We start from the raw sequence: 27,229 nt of genomic DNA on the forward strand, positions 1-27,229 counted from the left end.
TACATTCAGAATTAACTGTGGGGGGAAAAAACCTAGATTTGTCACTTAATTTTCACCACAGAAGCTATAACTAACAGTAATAAGCTAATTAAAAGAGCTTTACTCTTGGCAAAGTTTTGAAGGCAGTATGAGGTCTAGATTGTACACACTTTTAGGCAAAACTGGAATCTAATTGGTTGCAGAATGCACCAAAATAAATAAAGAGGGAACAGTCTGACAGTACAGTGTATGTAGAGTTTAATTTACAGTTATTATCAGCTCCAGTATATGATTACAGGATAAAAAAAACACATATTAGTCTGTAACAGTATAACAGTTTACCAGAGATATGTTAAAGGCGTATCATCTCTCTGTAACATGTGTGGCGAAAGGAAACACGGAGAATTATATTCCTGCTCACGGCTATTGAGAAATCTAAAGTACATAAATGTAGCGAATTTGAATTAACAAAGAGAAAATGAAATGAGGTTCAGGTCTATTTGATGAGCTACGAGTTTCATTAAACCTGCTGTAATTAAAGTCGTCCATATCGAGGAAAAGTTAACGACTGTTCCAAAACAAAGACACGGAATATTATCCGCAGATCGTATCGTGTTATTTTATCCTCCTCTGTCGGCTGGGATTAGAGTACAGAAGTAAAAACGCACCATGTCTATTAATCCTACACCAAAAAATGTCGAATTTCCCATAATGTGTTTGTAATATTACGTATAACTCATCACACATCTACACAGGACAGCTTGATTATTTTCCGGGTCAGGCACATATGAAAATCCCTTTCATCAGATGTTACAGCGCCTGAACAACAAACATAACTGAAACGTATCAAAAATGATTTTCCAGACCATTACAGTTAAAAGAACTTTGCTTTTTTTTTTAAATTATAAGACAATCTGATTGGCAAGTGTCATCAGTACGTCTTTACTCGAACCCTGTGTCGTAAGACTGGAATAACCGTGTCATAAACGTGTCAGAGAAAACATCACGTACAATCATAAGTTCTTGAGTAACTCTCGTAACAATATTCTGAGGTAATAACTGCTCATCACGTGATCTTTTTGCCCGTGTTTGCTAATTAGCGTCCATTTAATGCCAGATGTTACAATATGCGCTTATTATGAAAAACAACTGCCGTGTTATATTTCACGCTGTCATCAGCTCTGGATTCTGATTGGTCAGAAGGTGTTGATTAGTTTTGGCGGAGATAGAAATCACAGGTTGCGTTTTAATCAACGTGACGCGTTATCGTTTCTATAGCAACAGCTCGTTCGTTAAGGCTTCACGATACCAACGATTTCTAACATCTATGGAAGGTGTCAGCGCTGTGTAACCGTCCGAGGAAAAGCTGTCGTTTTTCCGATGTCTTCAGGACAGAGGAGTTTCTAGGAATCTGGGAAAATCTACAATGTTGGACATTTTCAAAGTTACCGAAGGTTTTCCGCGGATTTGGGCCAAGACGTGGGATGTCACGTCATCACAATGCGCATTGTGGAAAATGAGTGCAGCTAAAAGGTCACGTTTACCAACAAACATCACCGTGAAACAAATGCGGTTTCACCAACTCAAGTAGTTTTCCACAATAAAACTACAAACAAAAAAAAATAAATGCTGCGAAATCCTGTACGGACGGATTAAAGCACGTTACATCATGACGATTAATCGTAACCATGGACATGAAATGCGTCTGATTATGTATGTCATCTCTCATGGTAAGGTTATGACATGATAATGTCAGTTTAACACGCTAGCGTTCACGCTAGCGCTAGCTAGTACAGTTAGTTGTTAGCACATAAATCAAACAGCTGCGTTTGACTAGTTAATTTTAGAAGCTATACATATATATAAGTAGTACTGCTTCTCATCGGAACAAAAAAAATAAACAGAAAGATGGGCGGGGCTCAAGTAAAGTGTTACTGCGTAAACAAACATACCGAAACTCCTCCCACCAACCAGATTACAGTAGAAATAACACTAAAGATGGCAATAGCACCATAAAACAGTGGAAAAACACCGCAGGCGTTCCCTTGTTCCAGTGATTTATCACATCTTTGCAGCAGGATGCACTGGGCTTTCGGAAAGTATGGACTGGAATGTTTTCCTCATCATCATCATCATCATCATCATCAGCCTCAGAAGTCACACACTGTCACGAGTCACTCGTACGGTCACGCAAGTTTAGATGTTCCAGCCCAGTCCTATGTGAGTCGCCAGCAGGTAGCACATGCCTATCGTACACGTCATCATCATCATAGGGAAACCCAACCTGGAAAAGAGAACAGTGGTAATATCAGTACTGTAGAGTGTTTAATAATTATAGTCATGTATATAGTATAGTATAGTATAGTATAGTATAGCATAGTATAGAGCAGGTAACTGGTGGATTGGAGTCTGGATGCGGTTCAGCAGCCCAAACCATGCAAATCCTGCAACAGACCTAAATCTACATTATACAGACAAAAGTATGTGCACCCCTGACCATCACCCATATGTGCCTGCTTTTCCTCAAACTGGTACCACAAAGTTGGAATCACACAGTTGTATAGAATGTCTTTGATTTCCGCCCAGACCTGTTCCATCATGACGAGGCCCCTGTGCACAAAGCGAGCTCCGTGTAGACATGATGTATTAAGGTTGGAAGGAGGTGGAAGAACTTGAGTGTCCTGCACAGAGCCCTGAAATCAACCCCACTGGATGAACTGGAGCCTCCTCGACATCCCAGCATCAGCACCTGATCTCACTCATGTTCTTGTGGAATGTGTGAACGAACACAGCCACAGCCATGCTCCAGAATTGTGCAGAGTGGAGCTTATTATAACAGCAAAGAGGAAATAAATCTGGGATGAGACGTTCAACAAGCACATATGAGGGTGATGGTCAGGGGTGAAAACACCTTCGCCCATGTAGTGTATGGAAAAAAAAAATGCTCAAGGCAGCTCATCATACCCAAGACTATCTCTAACAAGGAAAAAGGAAGTAGTTCCTGGAGCAGAGAGGGTTAAGGGCCTTGCTCAAGGGCCCAACAGTGGCAGCATGGCAGTGCTGGGGCTGGAACCCCCGACCTTCTGATCAATAACCCAGAGCCTTAACCACTAAACCCCCACTTCCCCCTGACATCCGTTCAGAGTGTGTGTTATAGTCCAAAGAAGTAACATGAAGAGCTGATTATATATATATATATATATAACCAAATCGAACTTTTATTTATTGCTTTAAACCAATTAGAAATGGTAAAATAGTAACTCGTGTCACCATTCATATCCAGTCAGTTTCACAGACGTTCCACAACATTAAATGTAACTATAAACGGATAAAAAGCGTAACGTTGCTCATCAATAAAAAATAATAACTGTAATTGTGGTAACATTAACTCTACTTTGTGTCGGCCGTACCACATCACCCTGTAGATTATTTTCCTACAACAGCATGCCCAATAGCTATACTCCTTACACAGTGTAATTTTCACAGATTTACATTATATAAAAATGGATAATACACACAAAGACCACAGTAGAGTTCATTCTGAGCTCTGAATACCCATGAGCACGGTCTCTTATAAAATCGCATCCTGTGTTTCATTCATTTGTAGGTAGATAATTCATTCAGATCTCTGTAGATCTGTGAGATTAGTGAGAAACCCGTGCGTGACTGCACACTGTGTGGCCCATAACCTCATCTTCTGGCCTTTTGTCTGATTATGACATCAGATTATTGACCACCAGCCATTCTGTAGCAGCGGGGAGTCAATAAAGGTCTCTAATGAAGCAGCATGAAGCAGTAATCTGTGTCGTACGGTCGGTGTTCATCAAGGCGTTTGGGGAAAATTGCCAATAAATATAACACCAGTAACCAAGAGAATCCCAGCATTTCATCATGATGTCACCATGTTGTCTAATACCTTCTGCATGATAAAATAATAATGATCATTTCTTGTATTTTACATGTAATAAATACGAAAAATGCTATATTTTCAGTAAGTTCTGAATTTCATGAAGATTACAGGAAGAAGAACAGCTGAAAGTACAATCCTGCTAGCTTATTTGCATATTTGCTAATTCTTTGCTAACCCTGTTAGGTGTTTAAGAGCAGAATTCAGATATTCTTAAACATTAAGAATGTTCCCAGAGTTGGGTTAAGGCGTCTTTTGAACAGCTAGATAAAGACTTAATGTTGAAAAATGCCTTATATATTTATTACGTTTAATTTTTAAGAGCTATACCAGGGCTAAATAGCAGCACAATCATGGACTCCGCCTTCACGATGAGGGCTTCTGAGTGCCGAGTGGCACATCGGAACGTTTCAGGTTTTGAAAGTGATTTTTCCTATCTGCTTCGCTCCACCGTCTGTGAAGAAGCACGTTCTGAAGTTAGCATAACCCAGGCTCGAGGAAACGCTGGTCCATCTAATGTACGCTGCTTTCATGCTCTCCTCAATGGCCGTCTATTTTCAGAGACACATGGACAGCCTTTTATACGCTCGCTGGTGGAATCGTCCATCCACTGAGTGGGTTCACGAGTATAATTATGACAAGGTCGTGTAATGGCTGCTTTCAGTCATCATCGCTTAACGTCCTTCTGTCTCAGAGTTCACCACAGAGTTTCCACTAACTTCCACACAAAGGAACGTAAGTGCTACTGAAGAGCCCACGTCTTAACGAGCGCAGCTAGGAAATGTTAGCGGTATCAGAACACCAAAGAGATCACATGAGCCGCTATTTCCACTGATGTTTAATCTATTTAAGCTTCTTCTCTGAGAGCTATTTATACAAGCGTCTGACGTTAGCTAAGTCGAAGACACACTGATAGATTTTATTTCACACTGACGAACTCGACAAAGACGCATCTGCTCATCTTTTAGACGGGAAAATCGAGTCCAAACACTACTGATGTGAGATGGGGGAAGGGGGCGGGGCTTCCAGGATGTCATTTAAGCCTCTACTGCATGAATTAGTACATTTACATTATTTTATTACTTGAATTAGTTGGTGGATTTACTTGGTGAATTGTTGCCGTATGGCAGCAGTGTACAATGGTGGAAACAAATAGTCAAAAATATCACAAAACGTATGAGATTATAATTCCAAATACTGCATTTTCCAGACTGTAAGGTTGTTTGTTTTTTTTGTACCACCTAGTAAAGATGTAAACGTTATATCTTCTAGAAAGGAATTGGAGTTCTACATGAAAAGTATGTGGATGGATTTTACTCACTCAAAATACACACAAATGTTAGATCCAAACATGTTTGGGGTGAAGTTTCTTTTTTCATTCTTTCTCTTGCAACATAAAATTGCGAAAAGAAGTTAAAATAAGTTGAAACGACGAGACTTTGTCTTACTTCAAACGTGTAAAAATGTAAATATGCTATCAGAGAAGCCGAGCGTCTTTTTCTATGCCGTGCAAGCCTGTTTCAATTCATGAACTCATGCTGTACCTTTATAGCACGTTGTTGCCATGTGGCAACGTTTACATTTGACCATTTAACAGAATACTCAAAATATATAAACATGTTTAAACGACAAAAAAATAAACGTTAACTTCGCAGATAGTGTTTCATTTTTTCCTTTCAGTCGTTTCGCATAAATATTGGAAATCAAATTCATCGGATTCCGAGATCACACTAATGAAGACCGGCACCGTGCCACGTGATCGCAGGAAGGGAAGTGAAAGCAGCACACTTTTTTTTTATGTCAAAGTTAAAGCCCCCTTTTTTCCAGTTACATAGAAAGTAGTAGCTTTGCATTATACTATCAGAAAAAATGGGAGATAAATGAATTGTTGCCATATGGCAACACCGTGCAGTAAAGAGAGTTTAGAACAATTACGCAACACTCAATCATTCCATATTCATATGTCGAATAGATCATCTGTGGGGTTTTTTTTGGTGAAAATTCAGTGAAAACCCAAACATTCAGCGTTCATACACAGCAAAAAAAGGAGTGTTTAATGAACGTTTCCGTGTGCTGGACAGAAACGGACAGCGTACGGTTGTTTCGTCAGACGTTCAGTTTCACGTTTCATTTCATTAGTATTTGAGCGAAGTCGTCTGTTTATATCAAAGTCAGGTGTTATAAATACTGAACACCCCCAAAACCGGGACTTTTAACACTTTAAAACTGTAAATATATTGTTTTGGCGTTGAGGCTTCACGTGTAGTTAAGTGCATTAATCCAGAGTAAGGGTAAACAAACAAGTTTATTTGTATTTTTTTCCTCACAGACTTTCTAAAAAGTCAGCAAACCGCTGGCGAACATTTCACTTATGAGCTCTGTCAAACTATCGTTGGAGTCTGGCTAGCGTCTTTATGATCTTTCCATATGTTTAACCATGAGGTGACTGACACCATAAACAGAAATAACCTACATGCTGCATTCACTATCCATCACTGTTCACTAAACACATCGATGACCGCACGAGACCCGCCGTATTGAGGCGTTATTCAACGATGGAAAAAAAACCCGAATCGTTCAATAGTACAGCAGTTTTGTGCTGCGATCGAGCGATTTTATCTGGGCTTGCTCTGCAGTGTGATTAATCCGCTTCGGCGCACCGACTGGCATTTACAGGACAGCTATCAGCAGGAGAGTCTATTAATGACACAATGTTATAGGCTGCGTTCGTGAAGTTCGACAGTAAAACAGACTCGATTGGATTGTAGCGCTAGTGAAGTTAGCGATAGGCTAATCCATCCATCCATCTTCTGTACTGCTCATCATACACAGGGTCGAAATATCCGTAAACAATCTAGGTCTTCTACTTCTAGTACATATCAACGTGTATGATGTCAACAATTATAGAGCTTAGATTATGTGTGTACATGCATCGGTGTCAATCGTGATAAACCCCCTACTTGTTCTGTAAAGTCTGCTGTATTACGCACCAACAGGCCGCACAATATTGCACCACTGTGTTGGCAGTCTGTATGTACAACTTGCCAGGAGATGATATATAGAGGAGAGTTAGCCTACAGCTTCGCAGTGCCATTTCTTTTGCTCGGTTTTTCGGCGCTTCATAGCATAGGACAGGAAATGTGTGTGCGTGACGTGTCCATCCCTGAGTTCTACCTAATAGTACATTCAGCATCCAGGAGGCTTCATTTCTATCGTCTAGCCATGACAGAGAAGAACTGTGGTTGTTCATCATTTGCCGGCGTCCGTACATCCGCCCGGATTCCTCCGCCTCGTGCGCCTCTTTCCATTTCGCTCCATGAAATTTTCATGAAGTCTGTTTTGTTTACATCAGAGTTACTAATATAAAGTGCAGCTCCGTGGTCTGAATGTGGGATTCAGCCGGACGGAGTTTTAAAGTGTAAAGAGTAATGGAGTTGGTGAAAGTGCGCTGCACTCCGAGATCGAAGGCACTGGACATCAATTTAGCCGCAACAGACAGATTCCCAGACCCGGGGAAAGATGGGACGGAAGATGAAGGGAGGATGAGGGGGAAAAGGTAAAAGCAGCTAGATAACTACGGCAAATAGAGAGAATGGAGTGAGGGGCTGAGTGCTGGAGAGTGTATACACTGAAACAGGATGGAGAGATTACACAAAGTGGAGAGAGAGAGAGAGAGAGAGAGATTTGAGCCACAAGGTTTGGATACATATTCTGATATCTAAAGCAGATTACAGAGATGCAGAGCAAGAACTTCTTTCTTTCTTTCTTTCTTTCTTGTGAATGGTGCATCTGGTATCAGTAACTGGTTACATAACCAGTAAATGCCGTAGTGGTGAATGAGATAGCAACGTTCAGTTACATAGTTCAGTTACGTAGTTCAACGTTCAGTTACGTCCGTCACTGATGGACGCGGCAGTGGTGAAAATTGTTCAGGAACAGTCTGAGGAACAAGAGTTCAAGGTGTTGACTCGGCCTCCAAATTCCCCAGATCTCAATCCGATCTAGCGTCTGTGGGATGTTCAGGACAAACAAGTCTGATCCATGAAAGCCATCGCAACTTACAGGACTTAAAGGATCTGCTGCTAACGTCTTGGTGCCAGATCCCACAGCACACCTTCAGAGGTCTTGTGGAGTCCACGCCTCGACAGGTCGGAGCTGTTTTGGTGGCACACGGAGAGGAGGACCTGCACAATATTAGGCAGGTGGTTTTAATGTTACGGCTGATCGATGTATAGGTATTGCGCTACGTCGCTGATGGACGCCGCAGTAATGAATATAAATTAACCATCGCTGTCGTGTTCAACTGAAACGTCCTCCACTCGTTCCCCGAAACGACACCATGAGCAGCTCATGACTGATCACAGGCCAGGGGTTGGGCTCACAGCTGGTCTAGTTTAAAATCCAGATGTTTGATCCCCATCAGGCAGAGAGCAGGGGAATACTGAAGCTAGAATTAAAGATGAAACAGGTTTTTGTTTTAATTGTGGACCATCAGGACGGGTCAAGAAGCTAATGCTAATGTCCAGTGGGACTGATAGCAGTAAAAACAGGTGCAATATTGAGCTGTTTAGTGAAAATAAATACACTGATACGAGGTTCAAGGACAATCACGCACTTGATCTGATGAGAAATATGAACAAACAATGGTGATGTCACTGGATTTAGTGTGATTGTCTATCAAGTCGTAAGAAAAGCCATGCTAACCCTCCGGTAGCTCTAAGCTCCGGGTCTCCGCCCTGACACACGTTCAGTATGTTTATACTGAAATACCCGGGACATGTTTCCTGATTCTGTTGGTTATTTGTTGTTTGGTGTTGTATTGTTCCTGTGAGAAGTTAGAAGTTGTGTGGGACATTGTTATTGCTACTGCAGTTACACTGACTACACTTCTGCCGTTCTTTTTTCTTTCATTCTTTCATTAGTATTACTACCAGAAGCCCGTGAGAATACTTCATATATCTTCCATGGAGAGGTAACCATCAAACCTTCATTTCTTCCCTTCTTTCCTGCCTTCTGTCCTTTCCTTCCTACCTTCCATCCTTCCTTCCTTCCTTCCTTTACTTACCCTTCCTTCCCTTATTTCCTTCCTTCTGTCCGTCCCTTCTTTCACTTTCCCTTTCTTCGCTTCTTTCCTGCCTTCTGTCCTTTCCTTCCTTCCTTCCATCCTTCCTTCCTTCCTTCCTTTACTTACCCTTCCTTCCCTTATTTCCTTCCTTCTGTCCGTCCCTTCTTTCACTTTCCCTTTCTTCGCTTCTTTCCTGCCTTCTGTCCTTTCCTTCCTTCCTTCCTTTACTTACCCTTCCTTCCCTTATTTCCTTCCTTCTGTCCGTCCCTTCTTTCACTTTCCCTTTCTTCCCTTCTTTCCTGTCTTCTGTCCTTTCCTTCCTACCTTCCTTCCTTCCTTCCTTACTTTACTTACCCTTTCTTCTCTTATTTCCTTCCTTCTGTCCGTCCCTTCTTTCCTACCTTCCTTCCGTCCCTTCTTTCACTTTCCCTTTCTTCCCTTCTTTCCTGCCTTCCTTCCTTCCTTCCTTTATTTTCCCTTTCTTCCTTCATTTCCTTCCTTCCATCCCTTCTTTCCTAACTCCTTTCCTTCCTTCCTTCACGTTACCTTTCTTCCCTTCTTTCCTAGCTTCCTTCCTTCCTTCACTTTCCCGTTCTTTCCTGCCTTCCATCACTTCCTTCCGAACTCCCTTCACTTTCCTTTTCTTCCTTTTCTTTCCTACCTTCCATCCCTTCTTTCCTGCCTTCCTTTCCTTCCTTACTCCTTTCCTTCTCCCTTTCTTTCCCTCCTTTCTTCCTTTCCTTTCCCTTTCTTCCCTTCTTTCCTGCCTTCTGTACCATCTTTCCTAACTTCCTTCCTTCCTTCACTTTCCCTTTCTTCTCTTCTTTCCTGCATTCCATCCCTTCTTTCCTAACTTCCTTCTGCCCTCCCTTCCTTTTCTTCCCTGCCTTCTTTCCTAACCTACTTTCCTTCCTTCCTTCACTTTTCTCTTCTTTCCTGACCTCCGCTCCTCCCTCCTTTTTGCTTCCTTTCCTTCCATCACTGTATATTATCTATTATACTTTTGTAAGCTAAACAAATAAACTGAACGGAAGTGAACCGAATGCTGAGTGAACCACTTTCAGGAATATCTTTTTCATTCAAAGTAATATTCAAATGAAAGTCTCTCCTCTTTCCATACTCCTCCACACGGAGGGAAGGAGACGATGAGGCCAGGCTTAATCTCCGAGTGATAACGTCAGTCTCTCAGGGCTGGGAGCTACAGAGGAGCGCTAGCTGCTGAGCAGTAATTAAGTCATGGATGGTGTGATTGAGAAGTGGGATTATCTCCACCATCCCTCGCTCACTGCTCTTTAGCGGCGAGGCCCCAGATGGTTCAAGTTTGGATGGCCATCATTGTCCTACATGGCAGTGGTTAGCGCGCGCACGGCCAACTGTGAGCGCCAAAGTGGCTTGGCAGCGTCAGCGAATGAGAATCTCTGTAATCCAAGCACAAGATTCACTCTGATTAGCAGTCAGGGAAATGTGCATGTACAGCCTCCAAGCACGGAAGAGGAAGAAGGGGGCAGTAGGGTGGTTCTGGGGTGGAATGGGGGGCAGGACACTGATGATATCATCCTTACTCCAATCTGTTCTAGTTAAGATGTAGACACTAGAGATGTTTACACACACAAACACACAGTAAAAACCAGCAGCTGAGCATTTTTTTTTTCAATTGTAGAACAAGCAACATATTTTTAAATGTAAAATCTAGCAACAGACTTTTAAAAAAAGTCAAACTAGCAGATCAATTTGTAGCAGTTTATCAGCTATGTTTTAAAAAAGTATAGTAAAAACTGACAGCAGAATTTGAAAAAAAACCAATACTATAAAGAGCAGTAAACAGGTTGTTGAGCTTCACACAATGGGGCGTGTCTGTAAGAAAATAGCACACGCATTGAAAACGCCCATTTCCACCATCAGGGCAATAATTAAGAAGTTCCAGTCCACTGGAAATGTTATGAATCCACCTGGAATTGGACGTGTGTCTGTATCGTCTCAACGCACTGTGAAGAGGACGGTTCGAGTGGACAAAACATCTCCAAGGATCACAGCTGGAGAACTGCAGAAGTTAGTTGTGTCTTGGGGTCAGAAAGTCTCCAAAACTACAATCTGAAGTCACCTCCATCACCACAAGCTGTTTGGAAGGGTTTCGAGGAAAAAGCCTCTACTCTCATCCAAAAACAAACTCGAGCGTCTTCAGTTTCCAGACACTACTGGAACTTCAAATGGGATCGGGTTCTACGGTCAGATGAAACCAGAATAGAGCTTTTTGGTAATAAACACAGAGGTGGTTTTGGAGCACACAGAGAGGTAGCCATATGGAAAAGTTCCTCATGCCCACGGTTAAATATGGAGGAGGATCTTTAATGTTTTGGGCTGTTTTTCTGCCAGAGGACCTGGACATTTTGTTAGGATACATGGCATCATGGACTCTATCAAATATCAACAGATATTAAATGAAATCCTGACTGCCTCTGCCAGAAAGATTCAAATGGGCCGTGGTTGGATCTTCCAGCAGGACGATGATCCAAAACATCATCACAATCAACACAGAAATGGTTTACTGAGTGTAAAAGTAGTAGTTAAATTTAAAAAAGCTTTTTAAAATTATCAGCTGTTTTTTGTTTTGTTTTTTAAAGGTGCCTTTACACAGCATTAAAATATGCAGGACTTCATTCATTCACGCTGATTCAGTAGTTTTTGAGGAAGTGGAAAAGGTTTGGTTGACATTTGGCCCATCTGCTCTCAGACTCTAATATTACTCTGTTATATAAGATGTGCTTTTGTCTCGGAGGACTCTCGGGACACACAAACAGAATGACCTTCTTGGTAAGAGCTTTGCTTTCTGACTGGAAACACACCATGATGATAGCAGAGAGACACAGACCTATGTGGACCGCAAACGTAGTCAGATTTCTATTTTTTCCCCGCTATTATAGTTCAATTTCTCCATGAACCCACAGCAAAAGATTTAGGATATGAGCCATAATCATTAAATAACAACTCCTATACCACCAACTCACCAAATGATTCCTCGACACCGCATAAATATATTACACTAGCGTACAAGCTGCAGCTCAGGAGACCTGAGAAAAGAGTTTTATTACAAACCTCTTCACTTTGTGTTCATTTCTCACTTCTAATCGCTTTTAGGAACAACTGAAATGTGCAGAATGTTCTCATTAGTAGCAGTCTATGAGCCAAAATATTACTACTTTAGTTCCGCACATTAAACATCACCAATAAGGGAAATTTCTAGCTAGCAGTTTAGCATCAAAAACGTCTAAATCATCAGCGTCGCACACTCGCCTCGAGAGGCATCGTTCAGCTCCGTCATTTCTACACAAATACGTTCACTGAACCACAGAATAAACAAATCTGTTCGTTATCAATAAATATAGATCCGACGTGAACTTCTAACTCCTCCTTCAAACTTTAGACCACGCCCCCCTACGTGAATCTAATCCTGGTGTTGATGCAGGTTGTATTCAGAGTTGTATATTTACGTCTGGAAAGTTCCTCGTCTTCAGAGTCGGGTTACTCTCGCACCAACTCCCGTTTATTTTCTAGTCTCTTCGTTCAGATTATGCAAATGACCCGCGTGTAGTCCGCGCCTCTGCGGTTGCATGATTTTTCTTTATTAGAAATGTCCGAGACGTGTTTTACGTTGACTAATTTTTCCGAAGCTTTAACACGCAAGCACGTGGTGTGAGGTGATAAGGTGTCGCTTTGCATGCATTACACTAAGACAATCCAGGGAGATTAGCGTGAACGACAGGATGGTCTCTAAACCCCTTCTCTGGAGTCTCTAAACCCCCTTCTCTGAGAGTAAAACCGAGGTTCCAGATGTGTGCCACATCAAACCCCTGCCTTCATTACAGATGCTTCACACTATCCCGCCTGCAGCCACACGTGAGGACGTAAACAGACGGAATACGCGGGTCAGCACCTTCATTAATGACGCATTCCTGATCGCTAGCTTACACGCTAGAGATACTACTGATGACTCTGATCCGATATCAGAGGGGGAAAATGGTGGACTGGATATCACACACCCAGTATCGGATTCCGTAATAAACCCCAAGGAATGAAATTGCATTTGGAAAAGAAATTTCTTTTTCAGAAATCGAAATATTTCCATATAAAGAGACTCAACTTTTTTGTTGGTTTTTTTTTTTTTTTTTTTTTTTTGCTAGTGTTGTTTTTTATAATATTTATTATATTTACAGTTGAATTGCTTCAGTTCAACTCATATATATATATATATAGAGAGAGAGAGAGAGAGACAGGTCACGCAACAAAAAATTCTAATAGATATGAAGCTTGCGGTCGAAAAAATGAAAGAAATAGCACATTCATTCATGTTCCCATCGTTCATTCGTTCATCCTTAGTAACTGCCTGGTCAGGGTTACGGTGCGTTAAATTTACGCTACTAATTTGTGTCCATTTTGGGGAAGCAGAAGCACAGAAAACTCCACAGTAGGATTCATATATAATTTAAAAAAAAAAAAAAAAAAAAAAAAAAAGACCTTTCAGTTTAGACCACGCCCACTTCAGGTTTAAATCCAAATATAGGTACAGATGATGTCATTGCTTTATACTCTTATTTCATAAACACACACACACACACACACACACACACACACACACATACACACACATACACACACACGGCACCCAGTAGAGATTTAGCACCGTAATGAGCCGGTCATTAGGACATCAGGGCACGGGGAGTAGGGGTTGCCCCTAAGCTAACATCAAAAGATGCACCTCATTAGCATGTAGCCTGTGTGCTAACTAGCACCACCCACTAACTGGCAGAGTGACTTCTGAGATACAGTACAGTGGTTCAGATTGATGTGGTTTATCATTACTAGAGAAAATATTATTCGTGGAGTCACACTGTGATAAAAGTCACGCCTCTCAGCGAGCACAAAGGAGGCGGGATACAAAAAAGTGGGTGGGGCAAAGTTTAAAACCATTTCTTTAAGTATACAGAACAAAGCATTTTTTTAAAATGGAATAAATGGTCACACGGAGTGAATTTTAGAAAGGTACACTGTCACTTCTTTCACCTCTGAGCTGACATTTTCCACACAGGCTGAGCCCACACACCGGTGCGAGTCCCGTTACCTCGGAAAATTCCGGCTTTATAGCTCGCAGCAGGCTGTCCATCAGCACGGAGACTGCAGAAGGTCACACACACACACACACACACACACACAATACTTTCTTAACATGATGTTCCTGCAAAGTGTGTGTGTGTGTGTCTGTGTGTGTGTGTGCTCTTTCCTCAATGTGATATAAGTGCAGATTCAAAGAGTTCCAAAACTTTAACTGTGCTTTTCTTTCCCTTGGTCCACCAGTTCAGTACCAAAGACTGCAGCTGGAACTAATCCTCAAGCATACAGAAATGAATCCTTGCATTACATGTGACATCATGGCGGCCATTTTGAGACGCGAATAATGGAACTGGCTGAATCTGAGTCTGTGCTTCATTAACAAGATTTATTTTCTTTTATCCTGATAATCAGCCACTGTAATACACTTAACTACATACGCTGCAGAGGATCCTCGCCTCGTAGCTATGTCAGCTAGCTAGCGACGATAGCAAACAACTGGCAAGGACTGCTCGGAAAAGTTAGCAAAAAGTTTTCCGACACGTTCGGGACACTATGTTTACAAATTCTTCTCGGTTTCTCCTAACACGACAGACTGCGAGACAATTTCTGCCTTATTAGCTTGGTGAGAAAGGGAAAAAGAGACGAGGGTGCCGGAATCGACTGTTCTAGCTGAAATAACGTACGTGAGAACAGGAACTGGCCTGTTGCGCAACATTACATGTAACCATAAACGGATAAAAAGTACGACGTGATGTTCTTCGATAAACGAAAATTTGTGACCGTTGGCGAGTTTCTGTGGTATAAAAGGAATAACACACATGGAGATTAAAGGAAAATAACCGACCTCACCGTGGTAACAGCACCCTTATTTCATCGTTGATTATTTCACTAAAACAGCATGACATGGAGGGGGTTTAATGGTTACTTTAACCCTTTTAAATTGGTCTCGACTCATATTTTTAATCAATAAGTGGAGCACGTGTCCGATTGTGTAATGATGTTGGAAACTCATCTACGTCGGTTCCCGTTTTAGCCTGTTTTTATTTTCGTTGGCCGCATTTACGACCTCATTTTGGACATTTTAAACCCACAAGAGTCTTTATTAAGCCCTGCTTGCAAGCACAATAAAGTGCACATGCAGGTGTGTGGTCAGAGATCGCGTCCAGGAAACTAAAAGTGGAGAATAATGGCTAATGCGCGGACGTGTTCGATTGAGCGCGGGGGCTTCCACCGGACGCCACTCATTGTTCTTGATTGCCGTTTTTCCGAGCGCGTTTGACTCGCTGCCAAACGCAGATGGCACACCTGTAGCCTCGGAGAGCCGCTTTAGCATCGCGCGAGGCGCAGGAGTCGCTGGGAGACACAGCTGTGAATGGGAATGCTAATTACTGATCAGTAGGCGAGGTGAGCGTGGAGAGGTTGCCGAGGGACACGTTCAGCTAAGTTCGTAAACAGTGTCTTTGCTTGAAAGGCCATTTTTGTTCCGCTTCCGTTTTGTTGACGAGCTAAACAACGAGCTGGAGTCTGTTCGATTATTAATTAAAATGCTGGCGCAAACACGAGGAAGAGAAGGCAGAAACAACGACGTTAACTCAACCCGGAGTGCTAAAACCGATTAGACATCATATACGCATGAGGATCGAGACACCTGGTTTCCTCCACAACACCTTCTCCTCGCGACACTCTAATACGCTCAGTGTGAAGAGTCTCGGAGACGGGCAGATGGGTAAAAAAAATAGAATCGTGTTCTTGGTGTACGTTGAAGCTCAACAAGACCATCGTCGAAGTCAAATTCTGGGTTGTGATTGGTCAGAAGGTGTTGAGTAGTTTTCTATAACAGCAGCTCACATCACTGCGAAAGGCAATGCGAAACGATTTCGCCGATTCGAGTGGGGTTTTTTTTCAACTCGAAATAAATCGTACTTAAGACACAGCCGATAATCTGATCTGGACGCCAAAGATGAAAGCTTCAGGATTGTAGATGTTTAAATAAGGGATGCAGCCAAAGCCGGATTATCCGTATATGGGACTTGGCGTGTGCCCTGAGGCACCAAATGATTAAAGATATCGACTGGGCCTTTAAAATATTTCTCATACGTGCGTAACAGTTCCTCCAGGATGTTGGGATTTTGCGATCGCAGAAATGAGTGCAGGAAGAACTTGCCATTTTTCAATATTACACACAGACTTTCCGCAGGTTCGGGCCAAGACGCAAGACGATGATGTCATGTGACATCATCACAACGCGTATTCAGCCAAATCCCTCTTCGAGTCACATGCGTCGAACATGAGTACGGATAAAAGGTCTCGTTTACCACCAGACAGCACTTTACGTGTGGTCACCCGAGGGCACCACACTGTGTTAATCCGGGCCTGGGTGTAGCCCTGAGAGCACCTTTGTTCCAGATCCTGCTTATGGGAACACATCTGCACTCCAGCTACAAACAAAGAACGAAGAATTAAAAATAAATAAAAACGTTTGCGCACGACCTGCCTGTGCACATTTGATGAATCATAATTTTTACATTGCAGGTGATGTATAACAAGAAAATACCTCACAGTTTCCTGCCCATATTCACTAGTACAACAGCCAAGCTTCTTATCGAGCAGGCTTGTTATTCTGACAGCAGGTCAGTATCCCACGCGGCATCACTACATCCTGACCAAGGCCCCGTTCCTCTCAACTCCATCCCAATTATACACCAACGAGAGCCAATTACGGCCTACCCTTAAGAACCGGTTATTTATCATAAACCTCAAGAGCAAATTCCACCGAGAGTCCGCGTTATCATCTGCATAAATTCAGCTCCACGCTGCATTATTTCGAAACGCTTACAGTCTAAACACCACCGATAACTACCGCCTGGGTTCTGCTCTGTAATCGAGGGGACGAGACAGAGAGGGAGGTTAATGATGAATGCGCAATTATACCAACATCTGCTGCCTCCATTTTTGTTTTTCCAAGTGCTGCTAAATAAAGAATACTAAAAAAAAACAAAACAAAAAAAAATTCCTTAGGAAATTACAGCAATCCAGCCACCATCGCAACCCCGGTCCACTTTAGCCCTGAAATTCTTCTCCACTATTTCAGCTAGTGAGGGTCTTCCGGTTCCAGCTGAGTGAACGCTGTGCACATCTGGCTGCCGCTGCTCTCCAGCTGTTTGTTATACTTTTTATTTGAGGAAAAAAAAAACTTTAAAGCTGTCCTGCTCATGTATTAATTTGCAGACGTTGCAGCTCACACGTTTTTAAGCGAAGGATTCCTGGCTGTCTCGTGGACTGCGATCTCTCACCTGGATTCTCCATGTCCTACAAACCTTACACAAGTCCTGGCCGTTCGAGTTTCCATTGAACCTGCCTCTGGTGAGTGAGTCTCCGCTCCGTACAACGAGTACTGCTTGCTCCCGACATGTAAGGACAATCTCCTGAATTCTTCATATCTCTGGGTGATGGGGTAGGGGGGCAAGACGGAAGCCTTTTTAACCAAAAAAATAAACAAACAACACATCCGATCTCCCAAAACCACGTGGAATAACGTGTTCTGGTCCGAGGAGAGCAAAGTTGAACTTTTTGGCCAAAATACCAAAAGATATGTTCGGCACAAACCCACAGCACATCACCAGAAGAACTCGGTCTCCACGGGGAAGCACGGTGGGGGCAGCATCAGAGTTTGGGTCTGTTTTTCTCCAGCTGGAACTGGGGCGTTCATCAGGGTCGCGGAGAACGTGGAACCCGCCTATCCCGGGGGCATGGGGCACAAGGCGGGGTACACCCTGGACAGGGCACACTCACACACACATTCATACACTACGGACACTTTGGACACGCCAATCAGCCTACCGTGCATGTCTTTGGACTGGCGGAGGAAACCGGGGTACCCGGAGGAAACCCCCGCACCACGGGGAGAACATGCAAACTCCGCACACACACACACACACACACACACACACACACACAGGGCAACCAATAAGGTATAAAAGGTTCTGACCTGAATCATCTTGGTTTCATATTTTACACCACAAAAACCTGCCATTTTAACAGGGGTGTGTAGACTTTCTACATCCGCTGGACCTGTAATCGTCAGAAGCGTAAATGCGGATAAATCCAGGAGTCCGCATGTCTTTCCACTGAGACCCCGAGGAACAGCGTTCATTAACTCGACTGGTTCTGACGTACAGATGCCGTGTAACGCCGCTGTTAGTGAGTGAGTGACTTTCTGTCTGGATTCTCTCAACCCTGTCACGCACATGTCTCCAGGTCATCACTCTTCAGCGAAAAACCGCATCGACATGAAGAAAATCGGGGACAAACGACAGCCGGGGAAATAAACTGGAACTAATTAGACGACGAATGAGACCTTCAGGAGGTGATTGGTCAAGACTCGACTGGTTTACAGACGTGAAATTCTCCGGAGAGTCATTTCAGTGTTTATGTGTTTGCGGTAAACGATAATAAAACAGACTACGGGAGCCAACGTGCTGTTCTTCAGGTCTTCGTACAGCATCTGCTTACGGTCTCCTCGACAGTTCCGCTTAAGTACAATAAAACGTCGGAGCTATTAATCAGGTGTGTGTGCGGCTGAAAAACTAAACACTGGGTAAATATTCTGGTGTAAAATAAATAAATAAAACGCTAAGTAGCGAATAAATTTCAGCGAATTGTCTGACGGGGTTCGGGTTTTAAAGAGGGAACGGCGCAGTAAAATGTCTCCTAAATGGAAAATAATGTGGAGTTAGTTTCAGTGTAATCTACAACGGTTTAATAGGAAGGCCTGTCAATCGTAAATCCTCAAAACGAGTCCGCAAGTTATAAAACCTGGAAAAACACTCGGTTTTACATTCTATTGATCGTCCTGATTTAACCGCTCTATATCTCTACATCGAGATATTTCGACTGAGCATTTCTCTTCTCCGAACACGTTCGTCAATTAGGAGCTGTTTTTATTCTGCCGTTTTTATTCGTGGCTTTTTCTTTTTAAACAAATGTATTTTGGGGGATCTTTTTCTTTTCCTTAACATGGACTGTACTGTTGAGATGTTGAGAATGTTATTCAATAGAGTGCTGATGGATTTTACACCGACAATGCTGCTGCGGCGGAATAAGAAGAAGAGATCGGATTGGTTCAGGGAATGAATTATCAAGAAAGCCTTCTGATTGGTCTGTGGCTCTGTTGGGGGTCGACGGTTTACCCCAGTAGATTTCACTGCTCAATTCTGAAGCCTCCGAGTGGAACTTCCTCCCAAAATGCCGGCACCGTGCTCTACACTATCATGTGATTTAATTTACACCACAGCGCTGTAGGATTCCGGATCGCGATAGGTCAACGGTGAAAGAGGGTGTTGATTCGTTTTCTATAAGAGCAGCTCCAAATCACGGCTTGTTTCTTCTAATACGTTATTGTTTCTAAAGTAACAGCTCGTTCTGTAACGAGACGCTCATTTAACATTTACGGAAGGAGTCTCCAGTGTCAAGGAGGTTCTCCGAGTTTGCGCTCTGTGGTTTCACCAGCACGCTGTTGATTATTTTCCTGTAGCAGCACCACAAGCACTGGTTTATACCCAGTTATTACCAAGGTTACTTCAGTTTTCCTTCCAATTCTGCACACAAGGAATCAACCACACACACACACACACACACACACACACACACACACACACACACAGCACATTCTCCCATCATGAGATTTCTACAGCTCAATCAGACAGGCATTCAGATTCCTCTTTTCACTATTGACCACTGCCGTGCTTCCAGCTGGGAAAGCGCCAGACACTGGGAAGCTTCAGCGTGAGCTCGGAACGCACTTTCATCAAGCAGGTGGCAGCTCACGGGGTGCCAAAACACACACACACACACACACACACACACACACACACACACACAAAAAAAACACCCACCCTGAGATGAGATGGGGAATATCTCCGCCAGCCTCTCAGCAACACTTTCTCAAGAGCTAATCAGTGGGTTGATTTTATTTTATCACTCTTTTTTTCCCCCTCTTAACATTCCGAAGTATTTGCTGATACGGAGTCGAGCACAAGAGTCCCGCTCTGAACCCAGATCTGTCACCTCGCCAAAATTACAGGCAGATCGAGAGGCTTTTTATTTCTATTTTTCCGGCGTATATATTTCCGCCGTTTTTTTTTTTTGTTTTTTTTTTAGAGTTGATTGGCATGAATTTCATTTGCATCGTGATTTACAACAGATCCTGAACGTGAGTGAAATGTACAACCAGGTCCTGTTTTAAACCCAGTGTTGAGGATGTCGAAGGGGGAGGGGTTAGGGGGGAGGGGTTAGGGGGGTGGGGCTAACGACACCTGTGGGGTTCCTTAAAACGTACGGCGTAAATCTGAACAAATCTATTTAAATCCCAGTACAGAATATTCAGCGTAAAAAAGGTTTAAATGTTAATACCTGAAGAATTCCATGAAGGAGAATCCGTATCCGTGCTGTTCGGCGATTCCAGCGCACACGACGTTCGCCGACGCACCGATCAGTGTCCCGTTACCTGCGATCAATAAATCAATAAACAATTAATGATGATGAATTTACTCCATAGCGCTGCTGAATGCACAATTCTGAGTGAACACAGGAGTGAATTAAAATGATTAGGGTATTAGTGGTCGATATCATACCTTCTCATTTGAAAATATTTTACTCGTAAAACGCCTGAATAAAAAAAAAAAAAAGTAAATGACTTGTGGGCGTGGTTTGACGAAGCAGGGTTACCGTTACCAGACCGAAGTTGATTCTTTTCCTCTTTCTAGAGGGTTTTATTCCTCTTACACCACAGCAACTGCCAACGATTACACTTTTTATTTATTTATATATAAAAAAAAAACACCCATCATACTTTTTGTCCTTTTAGAGTTGCGTTTAAGTTAGTTCCTGTTCTCGCTTACGTTATAGCAGCTGTAAACAATCGTTCCCTCACCAGTAGAGCTGGGCGATATATCGATATAATCTCACTATTGTGGTACATGATTACGCGATACACTCTTCTGAGATATCGTTGGTACGGTGATGTTTTTTTGACGTTTTTAAAAATGATATTCGATTTATATTTCAATGATATGATAATCGGAATGGAACCGAACGGATGCCTTTGTTGGCATTAAAGAAAATGTGATGTTATTTTTGTTGATTGTACTACTGTACTACTTTGCAGACAGTCTGTTAGCTAAGTTATATATCATGATACGCATTGTTTTTTGTTATAATTACACTTCAAACTTTATTACATTTTATTACATTTATATCAGCCAGAGTTCTTTATTCAGCAACGTTTTCACATCATACTTTTTTTTTGGTTTTCATCCAAAACTTTAAACTGGGGCGTGAAAATGTTTCATGTGAAACTGAGTGAAAAAGCTGCAGTTTTGTGCAAATTGTGACTTTAGCGATGTTGTTGTTGTTGTTGTTGTTGTTGTTGTTGTTTTAAGTAACTTCAGATTTTTTTAAAAAAAATTGGAAGCTAATTTTGAAGAAACAAATATAGGACGAGTATCGGCATCAGCTGCAACTCAAGGTTTCAATGGTACCTAACCATCTCTAGCTGTTTCTATGGAAACAATAGCACATTAGAACGAATGCCTTAATATAAACCCGCGCTACTGTCAGAGCTGCTGTTATAGAAAATTAATCAACAGCTTCTGACCAATCAGAATCCAGAATTCAACACTATACACAGAGTTCTCCTCTAATTTCACTGCGATATTTTCCAAACTGGGGTCCTCTGGGGGATAAATCTTACACTTAAACGTAAGTTAAATGACTTTCAGTGGTCAAAAACAGTTTTAAGCGTGTTTTTTTTTTAAATAGTGTTTCGTTTTGTCTCGTTGATGTGTGCTACAGAGAGGTGCTCCTGTCTCCACTTCAGGCACGATTGCTTTCTGATGAAGACGACACGCTGCTTCTTCACATGGAGCTATTTTGGAAATAAATGAGAAATAGACCGCGCTCCATCTGTGATTTACAGAAATGAGGGACGGGAAAATCCTCCGTGAGGAGTGTGTTTGATCTGAACAGGGGAAATAAACCAAACACATCGTTGGATTTTAAACTGTAATATATATATATATAATGCAATACTGTAATAGGTTACACTAGATTTTCTCTTGTTTGGTTGAGACGCTGCCCTTACAGAAAAATCTCTTAATGTCACTTGTGATTATGTGAGGAAAACCTGAACATGTGAGTGCAAGTATTAATATGTGACATCATTGTGTGATCACATGTCAAAATAAATTAATCACATGGGGATAAATCATATGGGGAAAAAGAAAAAAGGAAACATGCATATAAAAAAATTTACACATGGAAAATGAATCATGTAAAAGAATCATATATGAAAATAAATGAATCATGAGGAAAAAAGTCATGAAAATTAATGAATTATGCAAAAGAATCAAATGTGAAAATAATGAATCGTGAAAGAATCAAAAGTGAAAATAATGAATTGAGAAAGAATCAAATGTGAAAATTGTGAATCATGTGAAAAACACTCATGTGAAAGAATCACATGAAAATATATGAATCATGTGGGGAAAAAAAGTCGTGAAAATAAATGAATCATGCTAATGCATCAAATTGTGAAAATAATGAATCATGTGAAAGAATTCAATATGAAAATAAATGAATCATGTGAAAGAATCAAATTTTGAAAATAGTGAATCGTAAAAGAATCATGTGTGAAAATAGGGAATCGTAAAAGAATCAAATGTGAAAATAAACTAATCATGTGTACGAATTAAATGTGAAAAATTAATCATGTGAAAGAATTAAAAGTGAAAATAAATTAATCATGTGACAGAATCTAATGTGAAAATAATGAATCATGTGGAAAAAAAAGTAATGTGAACATAAATTAATCAGGCTAATGTATCAAATTGTGAAAATAATGAATCGTGAAAGAATCACGTGAAAATAGTGACTCATAAAAGAATCAAATGTGAAAATAAACTAATGTGAAAGGAATTAAATTGTGAAAATAGTGAATCATGTGAAAGAATCAAATGTGAGAATAAATTAATCATGTGAAAAAACTTACAAATGACAATAAACGAATCACGTGAAAGAATCAAATTGTGAAAATAATAAACTGTGAAAGATTCAGGTGAGAATAGTGAATCATAAAAGAATCAAATGTGAAAATAAATGAATCATGTGAGAGAAATAAATTGTGAAAATAGTGAATCGTAAAAGAATCAAATGTGAAAATAGTGAATCATGTGAAAGAACCAAATGTGAAAATAGTGAATCATGTGAAAGAATCAAATGTGAAAATAGTGAATCATGTGAAAGAATCAAATGTGAAAACATTCATAGGTGAGGAAAACAATCATATTAAAGTAAATAAATTGTGTAAAAAAAATCATGTGAAAATAAATGAATCGAATAGAAATACATGTAGGAAAATCAAATATGTGTTTCCACAAAGTGATTATTCCCGTGTGAAGTCCGTGTGATTTTTCTGTAAGGGTGACTCGGACCTGGAACACTTGATAATAACTCTCTGTAAGGATGTGCTTTTTTCGGTCGTGTAGAAACCCAGCTCAATGTTCACACAACAGAACCTGACTCCTGTCACAGCATCACTTCGATCAATAACACACCTCCTCCTATTAGACCAGAGTGCTGTGACACACACACACACACACACCCACACACACACACCAATATTCCCTTTCACAGCACACACACAATGTTCTGAGACAACCATGAGTCACACAGTACACAACAAAATTAGCACAAAGTATTCCTTCTTGGATGCCTCTGTACTCACACTAATAAGAGCTCAGAGTAACACACCCTGTGTTCATAAATCATTATAACTGTGCTTATAAGTTCCATGTAAGCATTGGTATAAACCCTAATAATGCCTCATACAGCTCTATAATGTTATTCATGTCATTAGAATGAAAAGTGGGCGAGCATTACGACGTATTATTAAAACACAACAAATTACCACATGACAAAGAATCATACGCATATATAAGTTATAATAAGTTATAACGATTTATAGAAAGTGTTACCAAATGTATCGTTACATAACAGCAGAAATTCTTCGTTTCGACTCCGTCTATGATTTTCGGATGACGGTTTTGATCTTTTAACGTCTCCTTTTTCGTTCTGTTTTCCACTATGCGATGAAGAATGCTGGGAAGGTACAGTAACTCACCTCCTAAACACGCTCCCATGGCCAAAGCGAAGATGAGAGGTTTGACCGGCAGGTTCACGTCGTCGTCCTGGCTCAGGTTGATCAGCACTGGAATCTGTTACGTTAAACAAACAATCAATCGATTAATCGATTCATTTGCACCACGACGGATACACGAAACCCCCCCCCCCCCCCCCCCCCACCGAATCTGAAACGAACCCGACGTGAACGTCAGTTCAGCTCGTGGAGAACGTTACACGCTTCGTTTCAGCTCTTCATTAAAATACTGTCTTTTCATTTGAGCGTGTTTTTTGTGGGGGGGTTTTTTTTTTTGGCTTTCTGACTGTTGTCAAGAACCTGGTTGTTAACAGATTGAGTCATATTTCGGTACAGCGTGGCTCAGGGGAGGAAAGAAAATCAATAAAAAGCAACACCGCATTCATCTATTTTTATTCACCCTAACAGACACCCTGCATGAATCACAGCATCAGGAAAATTGGATGGAGATGAAAATACGGTTCGTTTGCAACCACGTACAGTAACGCCGTCTCAGCCAAGACATACCTGTCTCAACTCGAGTTCAAGTACTAAAGCGCTGATTTACTAAAGCACCGGGGGGAAAAATGTCCTGATTTCGCAATCAGGGGTCTTTAACATGGGCGTAATGAATGCTCAAACCGGGTTGTGTATACCGAAACGAGCCAAATATAGCCTAGACGTGCGTCTACGCAAGTAAATCGATTTAACATCCACAAATTGCGAGATTCTCTTACAAAGCCCTGCAGTTATGGAACAGCCGTCCAATTATTCCTTTTAGTCATTTGTTTAGTCAAGCCTTTTGTTAATATTTTGTCCTTAGGTGAAGAAGCAGATTTGGGGCGGTGGTAGCTCGGTAGTTAAGATGTTGGACAACTCATTGGAAGGTCGTGAGTTCAAATCCCAGCGCCGTCAAGCGGCCCTTGAGCGAGGCCCTTCACCCTCAACTGCTCAGCTGTATAAATGAGATCATTGTAAGTCGCTCTGGATACGAGCGTGTCCGCCAAATGCCGTAAATGTAATCCTGCCAGATCCCTCCTGATTCCCTACTTCTGCTCGGAGTTCTCTTCACTTGGGAACCACTCTCTGTTGCTGAGGATGGTTCCACATGGACAGCCTGAAGATACATGAGATTACTGAGGATGGTTCCACTTAAATCCCATGAAGATGGCTTAGGACTGCAATTCCTATGAACCGGTTTGCACTCAAGTCTCCATCAGGGAGCAGCTTCAACATCATAACTTCAACAAAAGAGACTTCATGTGAAAACTATCATGTTTACACACTTGAACTTTTTCACCTTGTCGTACCCAGTTATAAAAGGGGATTATTTATATTCTTTATTTCTCTTTCGACTCTGGTTCCTCTCAAGGTTTCGTCCTCGTATCGTCTCGGGGAGTCTTTCCTCGCCACCGTCGCCTCTGCCTCGCTCATTAGGAATAAATTTATAAACGTATAACTTAAACGATTATATCCTATCCTGCTAAACGAATAAAACCGAATTGAATTGAACTGACTTGAGACTACAACTTTGATTTCGGAGTAAGTGACTCAACATGGAGTAGAATCGATGGATTTGAAGGAACGAGACTAAGCGTAATTGGGTCGATTATAGCACTGCATCATACGTAGTGTTAGCTATATCGATTGCGAACCAAGGTATGGACTTGAGGGTAAATAACTCGAGGCTTGACTTGGACTTAAAGATCTACATCAGCAGCGTCTCTAATATATATATATATATATATATATATATATATATATATATATATATATATATATATATATATATAAAACATCAGTTATTTGGATTCTGTCATTCCGTGCAGTGCAGTACATCCCCACCAATAAGGGTCTTGTAACAGCTAGATATAAGCCATAATTCCCTCTTGGCAGTTCCTATATCCAGATATTTACTTTAAGTTGTTTAATGTGCTTTTTCAGGTGAAATAGCAGGGCAGTTCTATTTAAAGTGAAAGTAGTTGATTGTTGACAAATGCAGTGTGGTGTGTAGGATAAAGTCCGTCTGCACACATTAAGATTATGACGAGATGCACAGAACGCGATCCTGTAGTTACAGCTCTCAGGGAAAATAGGGAATCATAAAAGAATCACATGTGAAAATAAACTAATCACGTGTACGAATTAAATTGTGTAAATAGAGAATCGTGAAAGAATCTAATGTGAAAACAGAGAATTGTGAAAGAGTCTAATGTGAAGATAGTGACTCATAAAAGAATCAATTGTGAAAATAGTGACTCATAAAAGAATCAGTTGTGAAAACAGTGAATCGTGAAAGAATCAAATGTGAAAATAGAGAATCGTGAAAGAATCTAAAACTGAAAATAGTGACTCATAAAAGAATCAAATGTGAAAATAGAGAATCATAAAAGAATCAAATGTGAAAATAGTGACTCATGTGAAAGAAGCAAATGTGAAAATAGAGAATCGTGAACGAATTATATGTGAAAATAGTGACTCAAAAGAATCACGTGAAAATAAAAAAAAAATGTGAAAGGAATTAAATTGTGAAAATAGTGAAACATGAAAAACACTCATGTGAAAGAATCACATGAAAATATATGAATCATATGGAAAAAGGTCATGTGAAAATAAATTAATCATGCTAACGTATCAAACTGTGAAAATAGTGACTCATAAAAGAATCAAATGTGAAAATAAACTAATGTGAAAGGAATTAAATTGTGAAAATAGTGAATCGTAAAAGAACCACATGTGAAAATAGTGAATCGTGTGAAAGAATCAGATGTGAAAATAAATGAATCAGGTGAACGAATCAAATTGTGAAAGAGTCATGTGAGAATAGTGAATCATAAAAGAATCAAATGTGAAAATAAATGAATCATGTGAGAGAAATAAATTGTGAAAATAGTGCACAGAACACGATCCTGTAGTTACAGCTCTCAGGGCCCACCAATCTATTCAATCACATTGTGGCTTCAATAGTCCAATAGTCACA

General features: G+C 41.0%; 1 protein-coding gene across 2 annotated transcripts in view; it reads right to left on the reverse strand.

Annotated features, from left to right (window-relative positions):
- Positions 1-226: 226 nt before the first annotated feature.
- Positions 227-27,229, reverse strand: part of oca2 (oculocutaneous albinism II) — a 115,185-nt gene continuing 88,182 nt past the window's right edge. For both annotated transcript variants that reach the window (XM_053635913.1, XM_053635912.1), the window contains exons 22-24: positions 24,235-24,328; positions 20,469-20,562; positions 227-2,263 (exon numbers count right to left, since the gene is read on the reverse strand). In XM_053635913.1, coding sequence (XP_053491888.1) covers positions 2,176-2,263; positions 20,469-20,562; positions 24,235-24,328 — 276 coding nt within the window. In that variant the 3' untranslated portion in view covers positions 227-2,175. The remainder of the gene's footprint in view (positions 2,264-20,468; positions 20,563-24,234; positions 24,329-27,229) is intronic.

The sequence above is a fragment of the Ictalurus furcatus genome, chromosome 11, assembly GCF_023375685.1.
Source record: "Ictalurus furcatus strain D&B chromosome 11, Billie_1.0, whole genome shotgun sequence".
NCBI classification, from domain to species: Eukaryota; Metazoa; Chordata; class Actinopteri; order Siluriformes; family Ictaluridae; genus Ictalurus; species Ictalurus furcatus.